The sequence below is a fragment of the Malus sylvestris genome, chromosome 3 (assembly GCF_916048215.2).
Source record: "Malus sylvestris chromosome 3, drMalSylv7.2, whole genome shotgun sequence".
NCBI classification, from domain to species: domain Eukaryota; kingdom Viridiplantae; phylum Streptophyta; class Magnoliopsida; order Rosales; family Rosaceae; genus Malus; species Malus sylvestris.
The window spans coordinates 27,555,870-27,576,854 of NC_062262.1; the positions used below are offsets into that span (position 1 = coordinate 27,555,870).

The window sequence follows — 20,985 nt, forward strand, 5'->3', positions numbered from 1 at the left end:
ATTCTCAAAAGCTTCACATACTATTGATCAAGATAGTGTGAAGCAAAATCAATTTATGGTGCTAACAAAGCTTCATCAAAGCAGTTCAACCCACAATTCTCAAAAGCCTCACACTCTTGATGAAGATAGTGTGAAGCAAAATCAATTTATGGTGTCAACAAAGCTTTAACCTTCAAAGCTTCACCTATAAAGCTTCAACCTCAAAGCTTCATCACAAAGTTTCAACCCTCAAAGCTTCAACCTTCAAAACTTCACCTACAAAGCTTCACCTACAAAGCTTCAACATCAAAGCTTCACCTACAAAGCTTCAACATCAAAGCTTCTCTTACAAAGCTTCAACCTCAAAGTTTCACTTACAAAGCTTCAACCTCAAAGTTTCACCTACAAAGCTTCACCAACAAAAGCTTCAACAAATGAAGGGCAACTACAAATGCCAAAAGCTTCACACACTTTTGATCAAGATAATGTGAAGCAAAATCAATTCATGGTACCCAACAAAGCTTCAACCTCAAAGCTTCACCTACAAAAGTTCAACACAAAAGCTTCACTTACAAAGCTTCAACATTAAAGCTTCACCTATAAAGCTTCACCAACAAAAGCTTCAACATTAAAGCTTCACTTACAAAGCTTCACCACAAAGTTTCACCAACAAAAGCTTCAACAAATGGAGGACAACTACAAATGCCCAAAGCTTCACACTCTTGATCAAGATAATGTGAAGCAAAATCAATTAATGGTACCCAACAAAGCTTCAACCTCAAAGCTTCATCTACAGAGCTTCAACACAAAAACTTCACCTACAAAGCTTCAACCTCATAGCTTCACCTAAAAAGCTTCATCACATACTAAGCTTCACTACAAAGCTTCAACCTCAAAGCTTCACCAACAAAAGCTTCAACAAATGGAGGGCAACTACAAATGCCAAAAGCTTCACACACTCTTGATCAAGATAGTGTGAACAAAATCAATTCATGGTATCCAACAAAGCTTCAACCTCAAAACTTCACCTACAAAGTTTGAACACAAAAGCTTCACCTACAAAACTTCAACCTTAAAGCTTCACCTAAAAAGCTTCAACACAAAAGCTTCACCTACCAAGCTTCACTACAAAGCCTCACCTACTAAGCTTCACTAAAAACCTTCAACCTCAAAGCTTCACCAACAAAAGCTTCAACAAATTGAGGGCAACTATAAATGCCAAAAGCTTCACACACTCTTGATCAAGATAGTGTGAAGCAAAATTAATTCATGGTACCCAAAAAAGCTTCAACCTCAAAGCTTCACCTACAAAGCTTAAACATAAAAACTTCACCACAAAGCTTCACCAACAAAAGCTTCAACAAATGGAAGGCAACTACAAATGCCAAAAGTTTCACACAATCTTGATCAAGATAGTGTGAAGCAAAATCAATTCATGGTACCTAACAATGCTTCAACCACAAAGCTTCACCTATAAGGCTTCAACACAAAAGCTTCACCTACAAAGCTTCACCAACAAAAGCTTCAACAAATGGAGTGCTTGATCAAGATAGTGTGAAGCAAAATCAATTCATGGTACCCAACAAAGCTTCAACCTCAAAGCTTCACTACAAAGCTTTAATATAAAAGATTCACCACAAAGCTTCACCAACAAAAGCTTCAACAAATGGAGGGTAACTACAAATGTCAAAAGCTTCACACACTCTTGATCAAAATAGTATGAAGTAAAATCAATTCATGGTACCCAACAATGCTTCAACCTCAAAGTTTCACCTATAAGGCTTCAACACAAAAGCTTCACCTACAAAGCTTCACCAACGAAAGCTTCAATAAATGGAGGGCAACTACAAATGCCAAAAGCTTCACACACTCTTGATCAAGATAGCATAAAGCAAAATCAATTCATGGTACCAATATATATATATTTTTTTTTAAATTTGAAAATTCAAAATTCAAAAAAAATTGAAAATTCAAAAAAAAAAAAAAAAAAAAAAAGGGGCCTAGGTCTCCCCATCTTTGGGCCTAACAACTTTCATAACAAATATATATGAATGAGGAGTTTTGGGCTACTACTTAGAAAGGAAAATGGTGAAGTTTTGTTACTTTGGAAACTTGGCTACTAGCAAGACACCTATTTCGTCAACTCTCTCGACCGGAGACTTGGAGGACTCCTACCATATACTACTACACCTCGGTACTTGGAAGTTTCAAGACTGCTCAGTAACTTGGATCTTTCAAGTCTCCAACCGAGAAGTTTTCCTCACTCGGGAAATCAAAGGAGAATTATTTCAACCCAAATGCTTTACCCTTGTAAAAGAAAGGGCAACAGGGATGCTTGTTCAAAAATCGAAGAAGCATTGCTCTTTGAATCTCGAGAGCCATATCTTCCTGGATAAAATTTGTCAACACTACCCACACGCAACATCAGCTTTTCGGGTACCATGGGTAGCTTTCTCAAAGATCGTTGACCAAGCTAAGGCATGTGAATTTTGTAGCCCCAACTACCCTAACTATTACCCACAAGAGGTAAATGAACAGCACCACTACTGGCTAATTGGCAAATCCCTAGATGTGTCGACCTCCATCTTTCGTGAAAACCATACTTACAAGAATGCCTAATTTTTCCTCATATCCAATAGCACACATTCAACATATTTGCTTGTTTAAAAATCAAAGAGGCAACACTCTCCGAATTTCGAGAGTCAGATCTTCAACATATCTTCTTGTTCGAAAATCGAAGAGGCACCACTCTCCAAACTTCGAGAGTCAGCATTTGGAATCAAGCTTCCAGTCAGGAACTAACTGCCTAGAACCCCTTGCCTGATTACTTACCTATCATTTCTCTTTAGTACTCATCTTCAACATCTTGTGCTTCCAGAGAAGATACCACATCTGCTTGAGGAACATATAGGGCAAGTGAAAAGGATACAAGGAAGCATGTGAAGACAATCGCAATAGAACACGTGCTGATTCACCTATTACTTCTTCAAAAGCCAAAGTATCTCATATCATCTTTTCTCTATGTTCTTTTCTTTGTCCTTGTTGATGTTTACAGAACAAGGAGAATGAGAACAATCAGCCGGAACACGAGATCAAACTTTCGATCTGAGACTGACTACTTGGAACTTTAATTGCTTACTTTGTTTGTCATTTCTTTTGGCAAATCTCCTCGCTCAGAGACTTGGGAGACTTTTACTATAGAGTTTGTATAGCGCTTGACCAAGCTCGAAACTACAAGTAAGCTTCAAGTGAAATTGATACATTACCTTGTGCATCTCCATCGGTTAAAGATACCACTCCTGGATGGAGGACAAATACCTCTAGAAAAAGATGCCACTTCTACCTATGAGGTAGAGGCAATGAAAATAATACCACGTTTGTCACAGCCCGTCCCGAATAACTAAGTTTCGTTGATGTGAAATGACAATTTTGCCTTTGGACGTTAAAGTGCGTGATGTGTGATTTGTTTTGAAATGTGATTAATTGAGTTTCCCTAAGTTCTTAGAACCACTTAGGAACTAAGAAACCTTGGTTATGACTAAATGTTGACTAGTTGTGGACCATACACAGCACCTCTCCCTTCTTCCCGTGCTCTTTCTCATCTCTCGGACTCTCTCTCTCCTTCTTCTTGTACGGACAAACACTAATGACCTCTCAAACCTCACTGATCGAGGAAGAAAATGGTACTATTATGTTCGTGAAGCCCAGACGAGTCGATTGGTTCCCATTTCAGGTAAGGATACCTTTGAAACCCCTAGTTTTTCATAACCCCCGATTTGTGCACTGTTCATTGATAGGAGCATATTTATGCGACTTAGTTAGCTTGTTTCTTGGCATTTATGTTGTTAGTTTGTAGTTATTTTATTATTTTAAGCTATTTTCGTGTGTTTGTAGGTCCAAAGGGTTAATGTGGCAAAGAGGTGCATTTTGGAGCATTTTTGGGCATAGAATGGATAGCATATGCTTGGAGCAAAAGGAATGGACGAAATTTGAAGTTTGTGCATTATCCTCTCCCTGTAAATAACCATTTTAGCACACTCATCTCACCCAACACATCCACTCATTACAACCACCCAACACATTCACCTACCACTACATCCACTCATTTCACCCAACACATCCACTCATTACAACCACCCAACACATTCACCTACCACTACATCCACTCTTTTCACCCAACACATCCATTCACCTACCACTACATCCACTCATTTCACCCAACACATCCACTCATTTCAACCACCCAACATATTCACCTACCACTACATCCACTCATTACCACCACCCACTACATCCTCTCCCTAGACTATAAATATATCCATCCAAAGACACATATTGGGGGACAATTTAGGGAGAAGGGAGGAAGACATATTCTGCTGCAAGGCAGAGTCTTTTCTTTTTAACCATTCTACACATTCCCACAACAAAAACACAATTCCATGCACCTTCATTTCCCTTTCCTTGCCGTGACCTCCATCCAACCTAAACACATTCAGCCATTCCCTTCCATATATCCATATGCATCCATCAAACCATACCTTGTGCCGCAACAAAGAGAAGAAGGAGGACCATTGGACGTGCTTGCCATTCAAGTTGGATTGTTGGAGCGTTTTTAGGTGTTTTCATTCTTTTGTTTTCAATGTCTAAATTTGTTTATCTTTGCTTTATGAGTATGAGGAACTAAACCCCCCTTAGCTAGGGGGAATTCAAAGCCATGAACATATTTGCAATATGAATTGATTACCTTCAGTTGTGATTTCATAAGTTGTGAATTCAATTTGTTTAACTGCTTGATTAATAACTTATTCGTGTATGTTTATTAAGAGTGCACACTTAGTTTGCATGCATGAATATGATGCTAGAGTATAAAGGAGTTTCACCTAATAGTTACAAACTTATATTCACAAGTAGTGGAGGTCGCTTATAAACGATCGTGTTAAATGAATTCTTGGCAGGAGTTTCATGCTCATCATAGTAACGAATGCCTCGTCAATACTTATAGTTTTCATAATGCTTAATGATCTTTGATTGTATCTTTATTGTGCTGTTCACGAAAAGGACTTTTGAAGAATGCTTGAATTGTTGTATGCGCTTTCCCATCCAATTCAATAACTTAAGGAGAACTTGAAGGTTAATTTAAGCGGACTTAATTAACTTGGGGTGTTGAGTTTCATGATTTATCGAAAGAACAACTGAAAATTGGTTTATGTGCAAGTGTGTCATGTGTGGAGAAGAACCCTCTAGCTAGCCTATCATCCATAGTTTACCCAAATTCGTCCAAAATCTGTTTTAGTTTACAATCTGTTCGTTTTGTTTTCAAATTCGTCAAAATCAAATCCCCCTTTACTTTAAAGTGTTTTATTAGTCAAAATCTGTTTTGATTTGTGTTTTTAAGTGTCTTGAGTCAAGTTAGAACCTAATTTCGTTCAAAACCATCCCTAGAGTCAGTTTAGTGTCTAATTCATTGTTTTAAGCTGTTTTGAGTCTTTTAAACTAGTTTTGAGTCTTTTTAGTTTGTATTGCATCCTTTGAGTCTAGTTTGGTGTTTTAAACTTAATTTTATGTTTTTAAGTCAGTTTAGAGGTTATTAGCAAGCCCTCCTAATCCCCGGTCCAGAACGATCCATACTTACATTCTTTACTACAATTGATACAAGAGGGTTTAATTTGTGTGTTAAGTAAAATTCGCATCATTCATGCACACGTAATTATGGATGTTTTTGGGAATTTGAAGCTTGTAAGAAGCTTAGTGAGGTCCCAAGGAAGCTCGGAGTGCTTCATTTGAAGGTTTTGAACGTCAGGATCGTGTGGACGAAGTTTGGTCGGTTTTCTTGGAATTCTCCGGTGAGATTCCGTGACTTTTAGAACTTTAAATTAGTATGATTGTGTTCTACAAATTAAGAGCTTCATTTTGGTATAAAATACGTGAAAAATGGTGCAAAAACGAGTGAAAAATGGGCAGTTACAGGTTTGCCTAGAATCCGGCGCTGGTGACACAGTTCTGGCGTCTGGAGGTTGAAGGTGATACGGGTGAGGGCGCGTGAGCCATAGGAAAAATTTTCTAAAAATATCACGATGTTTGTGAGGTTGTGTAGATTACTGTGGTATATTCATATACCCAAATTGAGCAATGTATAAGAAGTTATTAGCTAGTTTTGCCTACGTGCTTTAAAATAACGTTTTTATAGTTAATTCGCATATAGGTGAGACTTATCCCGAGGACGAGCATATCCACGGGCGACTCAGGGGCTACGACCTTTCGACATATTAGTGAGTGGGCTTTTGTTTTCAGTATATATTTATATACTTTATATATTTCCCAGAAATGCATTTTTAAGAAAGTATGCTTTGAAATAAAATGCCAAATGCTTTTATAATTTGAATATGCATTCATGGTTGCATATATAAATAAATGTGGTGCTGTGGAGGCATAGGTAAGTTCAGGTAAGTTACGTTTGGTTATGTGAATCATCAATGATGTGATATATGATTAAACAACGTTGAGCTCATAAAACTGCACCTAGGGTGATTGTGATTTAGCCAGAGATATGAAGTACATGCCTGTTTATTTATGTCACCTCCCGCACTATATGCTCATATTGGATCCAACTTAAGTGCATAGTCTTATCGTACAGACCTTATTCATGGTTCCAACTCGTAGATGACTAGCAATTTATCGCCCGGCTATTATGAGAGAATAGAGTTGAGCATAATTATATCTCACACAATCTTGTCGTACAAACCCTTTCTAGGGGATCCGACTTATGTGCGGTATATTGCCGTATAGGTCATAGTAGTGATTCCGGCTAGATTGAGTTTGAGCTATGAATTCAGCCGTATAGAGTACCACAGAAGTTCCGGCTAACATATCATATTTCCATGAAATCATTCTTACCTGGATTGTTTACTTTGTTATATTTTGGCATGGCATACATATGAATATGATTATATAAAGTATGAACTGAATTGATATGATTTCAGATATATATATATATATATGTATATGCTTATATCTTGATTCTGGGAAAAGTATACATGTTTTACAGCGAATGGTTAGTTATGTTTGTTTGTACCATACTTGACCAATCCCGAAACTACTAAGCACCGGTCAACGTTATACCGTCAAAGACCCAGAAGAGTTTCCCTCCAACCAGGAGGCCAATCACAACTCGACACGTGTCAACATCAGAAGCCAATCATAGCGCGACACGTGTCAACATTAGACGCCAATCACAACACGACATGTGTCAATATCAGAATGAAACTAGAAACTCTCTTTTATAAATAGAGATCATTCTCTCACAATATTTCCTAATATCATTTGTACTAAATCATTCACTAGTACTCATAAAAGGAGAGCTTGAACCTATGTACTTATGTAAACCCTTCACAATTAATGAGAACTCCTCTACTCCGTGGACGTAGCCAATCTGGGTGAACCATATACATCTTGTATTTGCTTCCCTGTCTCTACCCATTTGCATACTTATCTACAATAGTGACCGGAGCAATCTAGCGAATGTCACAAAATTGACACTTTCTGTTGTACCAAAGTCCTCACTGATTTTTTGCATCAACATTTGGCGCCGTCTGTGGGAATCGACACGAAAAGCTGTGTCGGCTCTCTTTCATTTTTTTCATCCCTCCACCAAGAATCTGCATAACCCAAGAACCCAGAATCTCCCTCCTTGGGCTTTTCCAAAAAGCCTTCTACTTTTGTCCTCTCACTCCATACTTCCTTTTTCGGTTTTCTGCAAACACAGATTATACAAGCTAACCAAAAGAAGAAAAAAATACCACCATTTTCTTGTGCAGCAAACACAAATGGCAGATAAGGACCTAGATATTTGCTCCCACAAGTTCCCTTCTACTTCTCAAGTGTTGGAAGAGCTTAGAGAGCTATAGGGGATGGCATTTCCCATAATGGCCATGAACTGTTTGGTGTTTATCCGAGCCACGGTGTCGATCATATTCCTGGGCAGGCTTGAAAGTCTAGAGCTAGCCGGTGGCACACTGTCCCTCGGCTTCACCAACATCACCGGATACTCTGTCCTAATGGGACTAGCATATAGCCTTGAACCTGTTTGCAGCCAAGCATACGACAACAAGAATTATGACCTCATCTCCCTCTCCATCCAGCGTATGGTTTTAATCCTACTTCTGGCCGTAATCCTCATCAGCCTCATCTAGATTAATCTCCAGCCCATCATGGTTTTCATGGGAACAGATGACTCTTTGATCTCCGTGGCTCGCCGTGATGCAGTGTTGTGGATGCTCAATCGAAACGCCCATTACGGGTTCACAGCCCTCACTGCAATCCTAGCCGTTAACTACTTCGATCGGTTCATCTCAAGCTTCCATTTCCAGAGAGACAAGTCGTGGATGGTCTAGCTTGTGGCCGTCACTTGCCTCTCTCTGGCTGCCAAAGTGGAAGAAACCGAAGGTCCTTTTAGACCTTCAAGTGGAAGATACGAAGTACTTTTTCGAGGCAGAAACGATTCAGAGAAAAAAGATTTGGTGCCGGAGAGACCGTGCAGGTCGACGGAGGTACGCCGTTTCGGCTTATAAGAAGGGTCTCGAGATCGATCCCAATAACAAGGCTCTAAAGTCTGGTTTGGCTGACATTCAAGCTGGGGGGCTTACTCCGGTTCTGGCTCCGTCTTTCTTCTTGCTTCGGATCTCCATCGCGACGGTCACTATCTTCGCTTTAAAAAACGAGGCCCTCAAGCTTCAGCTCGACCCAGAATTCAAATGGTTCTTGCTCGAAAAGGGCAACCTGAAGTCCCTCCAGACGCTGCTTATGTTCCACATTATTCCCAGCCGCATCGGGTTGGCCCAGTGGAAATCTGACAACATAGGCTATGGGGGAAGATTAGGTTACATGGTAAATTATAGATCATGTAGTGGAGAGGTCAGAGTTGTGGTGCTAGTTGATGTCCATCTCTCTATTGCAATGCTGGCTGGTTGGCAGTTCTTGAGATCAGGTTCCGTTGCCGGAGCTCTATTTCGACATTTGAGTTCTGACTGGGGAGAGAGAAGTGCAATGCTCATCAATGATGATTATCTCAAAACTCAAAAGCTCCCAGTCAGAGTCAGAAGCTCTCGTCTTCCCTCGAAGCATTCATTTTTATTCGTGAGTCCAGGGAATATTCTTAGATAGTGTAACATCTTGTCATCTGGTTCAGGATACCGTCTCCTTTAATCATTGCCTTCAATGCACAGAAGCAAGAAAATCATCAACCAGCTCTGAGAAAGCAAAAGTGGAATAAAAGAAAGAGGAAAGAGCTGGAAAGACATGCAATCCGCTGTCAAGTAGGTCATCCACTACGCCTACTCAAAAAAAAAAAAAGGAGGAGGAAAGAGATCAGAATAAAGAAAAAGAAAAAGATCATGATGTCGGTAAAAGAATATTTCAGGAAACAGAAAGAGAAACCAAAAGCAGATGGCGAGAGCACATGGCGACACTGCAAAAGCAAGGAATAAACACCCCACCAGAATAATGTGTTTTACTTTCCTTATTTTTTAATGATGTAATTTATTTTCCTTATCTTTCGGAAACATCTGTATAAACCCCATCAGAGGGTAATATGTATAAACCCCATTAGAGGGTAACTAAAAAAAAATAAAAATAAAGCCCAAAATAAATGGGCTGGCATGTCGTGGAGGGCGAAAGCCCATAAGCCCAAAATAGCACCAACCAGGTGATCAAAAGTACGCCAAATACTTCCAAAATTATTCGGCAACTTGCTGCTATTATCACCAACCAGGTGACCAAAAGTATGCCCAGTACTCCAAAAATTATTCGGCAACCTGTCGCTATTACCACCAACCAGGTGATGAAATGTACAACTCGTACTCTAATATCATTTGGCAACTAGCCATTCATGCCACCAACCAGGTGATGAAATGTACAACCCGTACTCTCTTTCATGCCACCAACCAGGTGATCAAAAGTACGCCCAGTACTTCAAATCATACATGAGCATTACTCATGTCAATCATACATAAACATACATGAGCATTACTCATGTCAATCATACATAAACATTCATGAGCATCACTCATCCAATCATACATAAACATTCATGAGCATCACTCATGTCAACATCCATGAGCATCACTCATGTCAATCAACATAAACATTCATGAGCATCACTCGTGTCAATCAGCTTCAAAAGCTTCATTTACAAAAGCTCTAGCTTCAAAAGCTTCATTTACAAAGCTCTAGCTTCAAAAGCTTCATTTACAAAAGTTCTAGCTTCAAAAGCTTCATTTACAGAGCTCTAGCTTCAAAAGCTTCATTTACAGAGCTCTAGCTTCAAAGCTTCACTTGCAAATCTTCACCTATAAAGCTTCAGTGCAGGGTATACAAATACCGCATCCGAACAACCGCCACTTTGGCCCATACATGGATTCAATTTGAAGTCTCTAGCTAACAGACTCTATTGACCGAAGACTTGAGGGACTAAATTATACACCATATATTGAGCCTTAACTGGGCCTCATGAAAAATACTTGGGGGACTCTAGCCCATTATTTATGTATTGAGGAGCAAACTCTTATTCTATAAAATGGACTCCATCACTACCATTAGAGAACATCAACTCTAGCCTATTATTCATGTATTGAGGAGCGAGCCCTTATTCTATAAAAGGGACTCCCTCACCATCATTAGAGAGCATCGTCGCCTACTAAGCAACCGCCTCGCCGTGAGCATCAACTCTAACCCATTATTCATATATTAAGGAGCGAGCCCTTATTCTATAAAAGGGACTCCCTCACCATCATTAGAGAGCATCGCCGCCTACTGAGCAACCGCCTCGCCGCGAGCATCAACTCTAACCCATTATTCATGTATTGAGGAGCGAGCCCTTATTCTATAAAAAGGATTCCCTCACCATCATTAGAGAGCATCGCCGCCTATTGAGCAACCACCTCGCCGTGAGCATCAACTCTAGCCCATATTTATGTATTGAGGAGCGAGCCCTTATTCTATAAAAGGGACTCCCTCACTTTCAAACGCCACAAGCTAAGCCAACCAAGGCAACACAAGCCACAAGCCGAGCAGCCTCGCAGCATGTGCTACTTCTAGTTGAGCATCATTTCAGATTAAGCACCGCCTCATATCGAGCATCAGTTCAAGACAACATCTAGTTACTTCGGCCCACACATGGACTGAATTTCAAGTCCCCAACCAAAAGACTCTCTTGACTGAAGACTTGGGGGACTACTGTTTATACCATATTTAGGGTCTCATATTTAGATCTCGTATAAATACTTGGGGGACTTAAATGTAATTATGTGATAAAGGAAATGGCAAATATGTAATAAGTGAGGAGTCCTTATTCTATAAAATGACCCATCACCCTCATAATTAGAGGAGGCCAACATAGAGGCCATTTCTGGAGCCTTCTCACCCTCTCACATCTTCTCTCATTACAGAGGTTATCTCCCTCACTTTTAAGAGAAATACAATACAATCAGTGTGGACGTATCCTAAACCTTGGGGTGAACCATGATACATCTTGTGTTATTTACATTTCTTGCAGATTCACGACTAGATTTACGTTATTCCAAGACTTCCGGTTTTGTGCATCAACATCTCTGAAGTAAGGGGAAAATTCCTACAAGCAATAAACTCTCTGAATGTACTTCTTGCACACAATTGGTGCCCTTATAAAAGAAAGGGTAACAGGGTTATTGGTTCAAGAATCGAATAGGCACCACTCTCCGGATTCCGAAGAGGCACCACTTTCCACACGCAACATCAACTCATCGAGTACCATAGATAACTTTGCCAAAGATCTCTAACAAAGTTTAGACACATAAATTTTGAAGGTCCAACTACCCTACTATTACCCACAAGGGTAAGGGAACAGCACCACTGCTTGATAACTAGAAAATCTCAATGTGTGTCAACCTCCGTGCTCCGTGCTTCGTGGCAAGGCAGACTGGTAAAAATGCCCAACCTTTACTCACATTCGAGAAAACACTCACAACAGGATTACTTTCTCAAAAATAAAAAAGACACTGCTATCCGAATCTCAAGAGACAGACTCCCAACATGATTGCTTTCTCAAAAATTGAAGAGGCATCGTTTTCTGAATCTCGAGAGTCAAATCCCCAACAGGATTGCTTGTTCGAAAACCGAAAAGGCACCACTCTCCGAACTTCGAGAACCAGATTTCCTTGGATAAAACTTGTCTGCAATCTTCACACGCAACATCAGCTTTCCAGATACCACAAACCACTTTTTCAAAGCGCTCTGACAAAGTTAAAACATGTGAAGCTTGCAGCTCCCACTACATTGCTATGACCAAGAAGGGTAAAAGAATAGCATTATTACTTGCTCAAAAATCAAATAGGCACCGCCCTCCGAATCTCGAGAGCCAGACTCCCAACATGATTACTTTCTCAAAAATCGAAGAGGCACCGCTCTTCGAATCTCAAGAGCCAGACTCCCAATAGGATTGCTTTCTAAAAAATCGAAGAGGCACCGTTCTCTGAATCTCGAGAGCCAGATCCCCGACATGATTGCTTGTTCGAAAACCAAAGAGGCATCGCTCTCCGAACTTCAAGAATCAGATTTCCTTGGATAAAGCTTGTCTGCAATCTTCACACGCAACATCAGCTTTCCAGATACCGCATACCACTTTTTCAAAGTGCTCTGACAAAGTTAAAACACGTGAAGCTTGCAGCTCCCACTACATTGCTACGACCAAGAAGGGTAAAGGAATAGCATTACTACTTGTTGTTAGGGAAACTCCTATATATGTCAACCTCCATCCTCCATGGACAGGCAGACCTGCAAAAATGCTCAACCATTCCTCATATCTGAGAGGGCACTCCCAACGAAGCCTCTCGAAATACTCAGCTTTCTTCCTCCCCAATAATACCTACGCAAACTAGCCACACAAGAGCAAAAGTATCTCATATCATCAAGGTCAAAAGCAAGAGTATCTCATATCATGCTTTTTCCCTATCTTTTCCTTTGCCCTTGTTCTTACTTATAAGACGAGGAGAAAGAAAACAATCAGTCAGCACTTGGCATCAAGCTTCCAGTCAGGAACTGACTGCCTGGAACCCCTTGCCTGACTACTTACCTGACATTGCTCTCGAGTACTCATCTTCAACATCTTATGCTTCCAGAACAGATACCACATCTGCCTGAGGAACAGATAGGGCAAGTGAGAAGGATACAAGGAAGCATGTGGAGACAAGCGCAACAGAACACAGGCTTATTCATCCACTACTTCGTCAACAGCAAAAGTATCCCATATCATCAAGGTTGAAGGTACTCTTGATTTGATGGACTTGTTTTGACCCTCAAATTCTTGAGTCGGCCTTATACTCCGGAGGAAACCAGAAAACCCTCCAGCCCAGTTCAAGAATAAGCCTGTGGAAAGTTACTTCTTCAAAAGCAAAAGTACCTCATATCATCTCTTTTCCATTTGCTTTTCCTTATCCTTGTTGCTGTTTACGACACAAGGAGAAGAAGAACAATCAACCAGAAGCCGAAGTCGAACCTCCGATCCAGGTTGCTTGCTTGGAAGTCTGATTGCTTACCTTGTCTGTTACCTCTTTTGGCAAATCTCCTAGCTCGGCGACTTGGGGGACTCCTACTATGGGGTTTTTTATCGCACTTGACCAAGCCCAAAACTACAAGTAAGCTTCAAGTGAAATTGATACATTACCTTGTGCATCTTCATCGGTTAAAGATACCACCCCTGGATGGAGGAAAAGTACTTCCAAAGAAGATGCCACATCTACGTATGAGACAGATAAGGCAAGTGAAAATGATACCACACTTCGGTACTTAGAAGTTTCGTGATTACTCAATGGCTTGGATCTTGCAAGTCCCCAACCGAGGAGCTTTCCTCACTCGGGAACTTAGGGGAGTACTGTTTGTACCATACTTGACCAATCCCGAAACTACTAAGCACCGGTCAACGTTATACAGTCAAGGACCCAGAAGAGTTTCCCTCTAACCAGGAGGCCAATCAGAACGCGACACGTGTCGACATTAGAAGCCAATCATAGCGCGACACGTGTCAACATCAGAAGCCAATCACAACACGACACGTGTCAATATCAGAATGAAACTAGAAACTCCCTTCTATAAATAGAGATCATTCTCTCATAATATTTCCTAATATCATTTGTACTAAATCATTCACTAGTACTCATAAAAGAAGAGCTTGAACCTATGTACTTGTGTAAACCCTTCACAATTAATGAGAACTCCTCTACTCCGTAGACGTAGCCAATCTGGGTGAACCACGTACATCTTGTGTTTGCTTCCCTATCTCTACCCATTTGCATACTTATCCACACTATTGACCGGAGCAATCTAGCGAAGGTCACAAACTTGACACTTTCTGTTGTACCAAAGTTCTCACTGATTTTGTGCATCAACAATGTTGATAAATGAAATGATTTTGTAAAACATTTGTTTTTGCCCACTCACGTTTTCTGTTTTGTGCCCCTCCATGTTTTAAGTAAGCTTGCTGTTGGTGGCTCGAGGACGTCGGCAGTTCTGACTCATTTAAACAATAGTATGACATTTCTAGTATTGTATAACTAGTACTTGTCCCACTAGACTGCACCTAGACTTTATGCTTTGATTAGGAGTGTTCACAGTTGTAACTAACTCCTATCACTTTCTGTTTAGTAGTGCACTCTAGTAATTTAGTTCTTAATTATTCGTATATTTCTTATCTTTATTGCTTCCGCACTGTGCACATGGCTACGTCACTCTCACGTGACGGCCAACATGCCTTGATCTCGGTCGGGGTGTGTCAACGCTTCGGTACTTAGAAGTTTCGTGATTACTCAGTGGCTTGGATCTTGCAAGTCTCCAACCGAGGAGCTTCTTTCACTTGGGAACTTAAGGGAGCACTGTTTGTACCATACTTGACCAATCCCGAAACTACTGAGCATCGGTCAATGTTATACCGTCAATGACCCATAAGAGTTTCCCTCTAACCAGGATGCCAATCACAGTGCGACACGTGTCGACATCAGAAGCCAATCATAGCGCGACACGTGTCAACATCAGAGGCCAATCACAACACGACATATGTCAATGTCAGAACAAAGCTAGAAACTCTCTTCTATAAAAGGAGATCATTCTCCCATAATAATCTCTAATGTCATTTGTACTAAATCATGCATTAGAACTTATAAATAGGAGAGCTTGAACCTATGTACTTGTGTAAACCCTTCACAATTAATGAGAACTTCTCTACTCCGTAGACGTAGCCAATCTAGGTGAATCACGTACATCTTGTGTTTGCTTCCCTGTTTCTATCCATTTACATACTTATCCACATTAGTGACCGGAGCAATCTAGCGAACATCACAAACTTGACACTTTCTGTTGTACCAAAATTCTCACTGATTTTGTGCATCAACACTTAACATTTTCTAATTGTTGAATGTTAACTCATAATGAAGATTTATAATCAAAATCATTTCATATATGACATAGTTTTATTATTGGGTGTCAAATATATTTCAAGAGGCGACTCATGAGTTTCAGAAAAGAGAAAAAGTTCACTAGTTAAAATAAAACGAATTTTAAATTTCAAAGAGTAATTGTAACTTTTGGGAAAGGCAAAGTAAAATTAATATTGAACTTCGGAACCGTAACTAAAAATAAGCTTTTATGCTACTCCCTTCCAAAGTAGAGAAAGTTGATGGAATACTTAAATGCAAAAAGATGCGGACTCACGTGACAGTTTGGTGGCAAATAGGAATTAAGCAAGGCAACCTCATACGCATTGTTCTCTTCTCTGTCGACTGATGTTTCATAGAAGAAAATAAACCCCAACCCCTTTTGCCTTTTGTATATTTCAACGCCACACCCCTCCACAACGCCACCCCTCCACCAAACCCAACCGTCAACAAATTCAATTAAAATATATAAAATATAAATCCTATTTATTTGATTGTTCTGCTTTCTGAGACCTACTTCTACGGTCAACAATCTATGAAAGCAAAAAATAAATAAAAAATAAAAAATAGTTCCTTTGCTTTTTCATATTTTTATTTTTTATTCAAAAAGCTTTGATCTTTCCTATATATTGAAGATCTACCGTTCTGGGTTCAACTTATTCGAACTTTTCAGGTAAAAAAAAATACTAAATTTGCTTCCGTCTTTATATTTTGCTCCACCACCCCAGTGATTTGATCTCTTCTGGGTTTTGTTACAGAAAACCAATTGAATTTTCACCCAAAAGTCCCACCATGATCTGCTCTGTGAAGCAATACACCGGCGTGACAAATGGGTCCGACATCTTTTTACGGCGGAGCACAGGACCGCCGCCGGTGCAACGATCGCTGTTTCTGCCCTCTCTTCCGGCGCACCAGCCTCAGAGATCAGGAATCTCGGTGCAAAAGGCCTTGCACGTATCTGCGATCGCCACCCTCGGAGCTTTGCCGAAGCCGACTCGAATGAGTGTGGTTAAATGTCAGGCGTTCGAGGCTGACCGATCGCAGCCGATCGAGTCCAGCGTCGAGCTTCCCAAAGTCGATGCTAAACTGGAGGCGGCGAAGAAGCTGAAGATCGGCGTGTATTTTGCTATGTGGTGGGCGCTGAACGTGGTGTTCAATATATACAACAAGAAGGTGTTGAATGCTTACCCTTTCCCATGGCTGACCTCCACCCTGTCTCTGGCATGTGGGTCTTTGATCATGCTTGTATCTTGGGCCACCAGGATTGCTGAGGCCCCCAAAGTTGATATGGAGTTCTGGAAAGCTCTGTTTCCTGTAAGTTCAGTTGGTTTTAATTTGGTTTATGTATATATATATATATATATATATATATATATTCATATGCATGTATGTATATATATGCTTTTGGGGTTCTGAGAATGGAGGAATATGAAGGAAAGTGAAGTTTTTAACTTGTTATGTTTGATGGTGTTGAAATTTCGATATGGATATCGAATTAGGATTGTTGGGCGTCTTTTATTCTGTGAAAATAACTATTTTGTTTGGTAGCTGAGAAAATTAAAGGCAAGAAAGTGTAACTTGAGAGGTCTTAATTGTTGAGAAAGTTATAGAGATAAGTTTTTATTTCCAGCCATACAATGACTCAGAGGCTTTGGTGGTTTGTCATCATTTTGCTTGAAAATTCTGTTTCGGTTTTCGCATATGGGTTGTGATTTTATTGTTTGATATCTCTGAACAGGTTGCTGTGGCGCATACGATTGGGCATGTAGCAGCTACTGTTAGTATGTCTAAGGTTGCAGTTTCTTTCACCCATATCATCAAGAGTGGAGAGCCAGCTTTCAGTGTATTGGTTTCGAGGTTCTTGCTGGGCGAGTCCTTCCCTACATCGGTCTACCTGTCCCTCCTTCCAATCATCGGTGGTTGCGGTCTTGCTGCCTTGACAGAGCTTAACTTTAACATGATAGGTAACCATTTTGTTCTTGTCCCGGAGGGAATGGAATTGTAAAATTATTGGTTTGTTGGTATTTGCAACCTTTGTCAGGCTCCGTTGGAAAAGAAAACAAATACATATTAAAATTAAAATACGTCAATACATGTTTTGCCTTTGTATTCTTATGCAACCAAATTGAGGTTCCATTCTTCGTGCTATATGTTTCAATATAACTTATTTGGCCAAAGTTTCGGTTTATTTTCTTTTATCTGAAGTTGGGTGTCGTAGCCAGTTTCTTTCTCCTTCTAGTTTTTCCAAAAAGCAGGATGAGTTTTGGCTAGTTGCAGGATTTTATTCCGTCATTATATTGTAATTATAATGTAATTTTGTTGCTTTTCTTAAGGTTATAGAGACTTAAAATTCCGTCTTTTTACTGGTTGTTTCAGGATTCATGGGGGCCATGATATCAAACTTGGCATTTGTATTTCGGAACATATTTTCAAAGAAGGGAATGAAGGGGAAGTCTGTTAGCGGAATGAACTATTATGCTCTTCTATCCATTATGTCTCTAGTAATTCTCACACCATTTGCGATTGCGGTGGAGGGACCACAGATGTGGAAAGCTGGATTTGATTCAGCATTTGCTCAAATTGGACCCAACTTGATATGGTAATTACATGTCATCTACTAACTGTGATTTCTTGGCCTGTTACTGACTCTGATATGTTTTATAATTTTATTGTGTGGTTCGATATCTGCAGTTCTTAGCATGTATTTGTTTTCATAATAGAAACTAAGGCAGATAACTGATGTTCCGTGTTGGGAACAAGATAATCACTATGCAACTACTCTTGTGCAATTGTTCTACGAGTGTATTATTTATTTGTTCATTTTTTTTATTTTCACTTAATTATATCCTATTTCACAATCTGTCCAAAGTCAATTCTCTTCTATAGATTACTCTAAAAAAATACGAGAAAACAATATAGTCTCTTTTAGAGATGTTTTGAATGTCCTTAGCAGCTTAGCCAAATGCACACGATGAAAGGGATAAGGCACAATGCTATTGGTTGGAAGGTAGTGTGCTAGAAGTACATCTAATCAGATGATCTCGTTCTTATTGATTATGAAATCCTTCTACACGCAAAATAGTAGGTCTTGAGCTTCCTTTGGTATGTTTAACTGATTGTTATAATAGGGTCCTGCGATCTGTTTTCTCGTCTTTTTCTGTAGGTTTTTTTAGCTTCGTTCTTTATGGTACAGGTCTTTTTATCTTGATGTAATTGTGCTGGAGGAGTTTAACCAGTACTAAATCTGTGTGAATTATTGAATGTTGCAGTATTTACAGTCGTGATTATAAGGTGCAGGTTACTTGTTATATTATGAATTCATAGTTAATATTTCGTGTATTGAGCTGGAAACTTATGGCAATGTTGTTGCAGAGACCATGTGGTGTAATAGCTGATTGGAACTTGAATCCCCATAGGAACAATTCTTTGTGTTTGTTCTTGTTTGATACAGTGATACCTTTTTTTTTCTGAATGTTTTTATAAATGCCTTTACTCACGCTGCTGTTGATTACATCCAATAGGTGGATGGCGGCCCAGAGTGTCTTCTATCATCTCTACAACCAAGTGTCATACATGTCCTTGGACGAGATTTCTCCCTTGACATTTAGCATAGGAAACACCATGAAACGTATATCCGTCATAGTATCCTCCATCATCATATTCCGCACACCTGTCCAGCCCGTCAATGCCCTTGGAGCTGCTATTGCAATTTTCGGAACCTTCTTGTATTCCCAGGTATGCCCATGTTCTCTCTATGCATTGAGGTTGATTGTTCATAATTTACTTATGGTCTTTTTGCTAATTTCGCCTATTAGCTTTTTGGACATTCATGATAGATTTTGTTAGTGTGCCATAGTTTCAAAACATCGATTATTATAATGTGCACCAATTATTCTTTATATATTCTAAACATTCTCTTTTACTTGTGGGCTTGTTTAACCCACAACATCTGGAATTCAACAAAATAGGACGGTCAGGGTTTCATGGATTTGAACAAATGATCTCCCATTTTGATACCATGATGAACCTAACACTTCTCCTCTACCTCGAATGTGTCATATTTCCCGCTTTCGTTAAAGGACACAATTGTGGACTTAAAATTAGGGTGGGAGGTTCTAATTAAAGGGATTTGAACTCTGAATGCCCGAATCCCTTGTTTTAACGTCATATGAATTTTTTGTTTGTTTACCCATAATTTCTACAACTTTGAAGTTGTTACAACGTAGGCCAACTGTTAGTATATTACAACACTTGCTCTGATGCAAATTGGCCAACCCTATGGATCCAGACAAAATTATTTGCTTGCATTCTTCGCATGGCTTTTGTTTGTATGTTAAAGATACCAACAAGAAATCTGGTGGATATTTTTGTTGGTTGTGGGTTGTACCACGGTGCTTACGATAGTGATTGCATCGGAACCTCAAACTAGTTATTTACTTTTATGTTATATTTCTAGTTCTTTAACCTACCTTAATGAAGGTTTAGGTGGAGGCAATTGGAGCAATACGGGGGGTAGATGTATATACCGGCAAGGATCATGTTCCTTTGCTACTAATTAGGATGTTGAATGATAGGTGGCCTTCGCCATGCTGTGGTTGGACCATCAAAACCTACCTAATTTTACTTTGATAAGTTTGTTTCATCGCTTATACCATTAATTAAAGTCGAGAACGCCATTAGGCGTCTAAGTTGACTCCGACCGCACAATGTTGGAATATGCTTTGGTTTCTCCCTCTGTGATGCTAAACACAAACATCTACTCTTTTACCCTAAACATCATCTTGTCTCCCTTTTTCTTCAGGCGAAGCAGTGAGAAGCTCGGGCTTGCGGAAATTTACGTTCATGCAACATAAACGACAGGAAAGGGGGAGGAGGTGGAGCGGTTGGCGATCCATGGTTACTGAATTTTTGGTTGTACGAACCAAGAATGTGTAATTGTAGATACCAATAATGGTTGAAACAACATTTCCACCTGTTAAGAAAGGGAACTAGGCAGTTGTGTTTTTTGTTTTTTTCCATATTTTTGTTTGATGAGGTTGGAGAGAGAAATATTTCAATAAAAAGCAGGGATAATAATAATGATACATGAGACTGTATCTATCTTTATATCTATCTATCTATCTGCCTTGAGAAAGCATCAATGTCAATGTGGACCTTATAGAGCATATTCCAATTGGGTTGGTGGTAGGTATGCTTCATTACACATCGTCCACCTGGTGTAGTTTTTGTTTGTTTCATGGGTGCTTAACTTGTGGCCGGAGGAGGCTGAAATACCTTTTAGTTTTTTCGGCCCTTAGAAGGGGGTGGATAACTGTGACTTGTCACCAGTTCTCTCTTTTTTGAAAATAAAAAGAAGGAGGATTTAGTGCCTCTTTTAATTCTATTTTTTTTGGTAATCTGGGGCTTGAACACTGAACACCCCCAAAAACACTAAATATTCCGAGAAGTGCAAACTAGGTGGTTACTAGCAATTCCCAAAAGGGGTGTGCTATCCACACCCCATTTTACTTCTCACACTCCCTGATAATTTATGTCTGTGGATTTTCTTTAA

General features: G+C 39.7%; 1 protein-coding gene and 1 long non-coding RNA gene across 2 annotated transcripts; one reads left to right on the forward strand and one right to left on the reverse strand.

Moving 5' to 3' along the window:
* Nucleotides 1-7,231: 7,231 nt before the first annotated feature.
* LOC126614247 (uncharacterized) lies at nucleotides 7,232-14,312 on the reverse strand. The gene is made up of 2 exons (XR_007620332.1): nucleotides 14,183-14,312; nucleotides 7,232-7,344 (listed from the first exon to the last, which is right to left on the reverse strand). It is a non-coding gene; the product is annotated as an uncharacterized LOC126614247 (long non-coding RNA).
* A 1,484-nt stretch (nucleotides 14,313-15,796) lies between these two features.
* On the forward strand, nucleotides 15,797-20,568 carry LOC126614246 (glucose-6-phosphate/phosphate translocator 1, chloroplastic-like). Its single transcript, XM_050281827.1, has 6 exons — nucleotides 15,797-16,107; nucleotides 16,193-16,748; nucleotides 17,173-17,398; nucleotides 17,811-18,033; nucleotides 18,956-19,169; nucleotides 20,236-20,568. Exons 2-6 carry the CDS (start codon nucleotides 16,227-16,229, stop codon nucleotides 20,245-20,247), a joined length of 1,197 nt encoding a protein of 398 aa, XP_050137784.1. The 5' UTR covers nucleotides 15,797-16,107; nucleotides 16,193-16,226; the 3' UTR covers nucleotides 20,248-20,568.
* The last annotated feature ends 417 nt before the right edge of the window (nucleotides 20,569-20,985 follow it).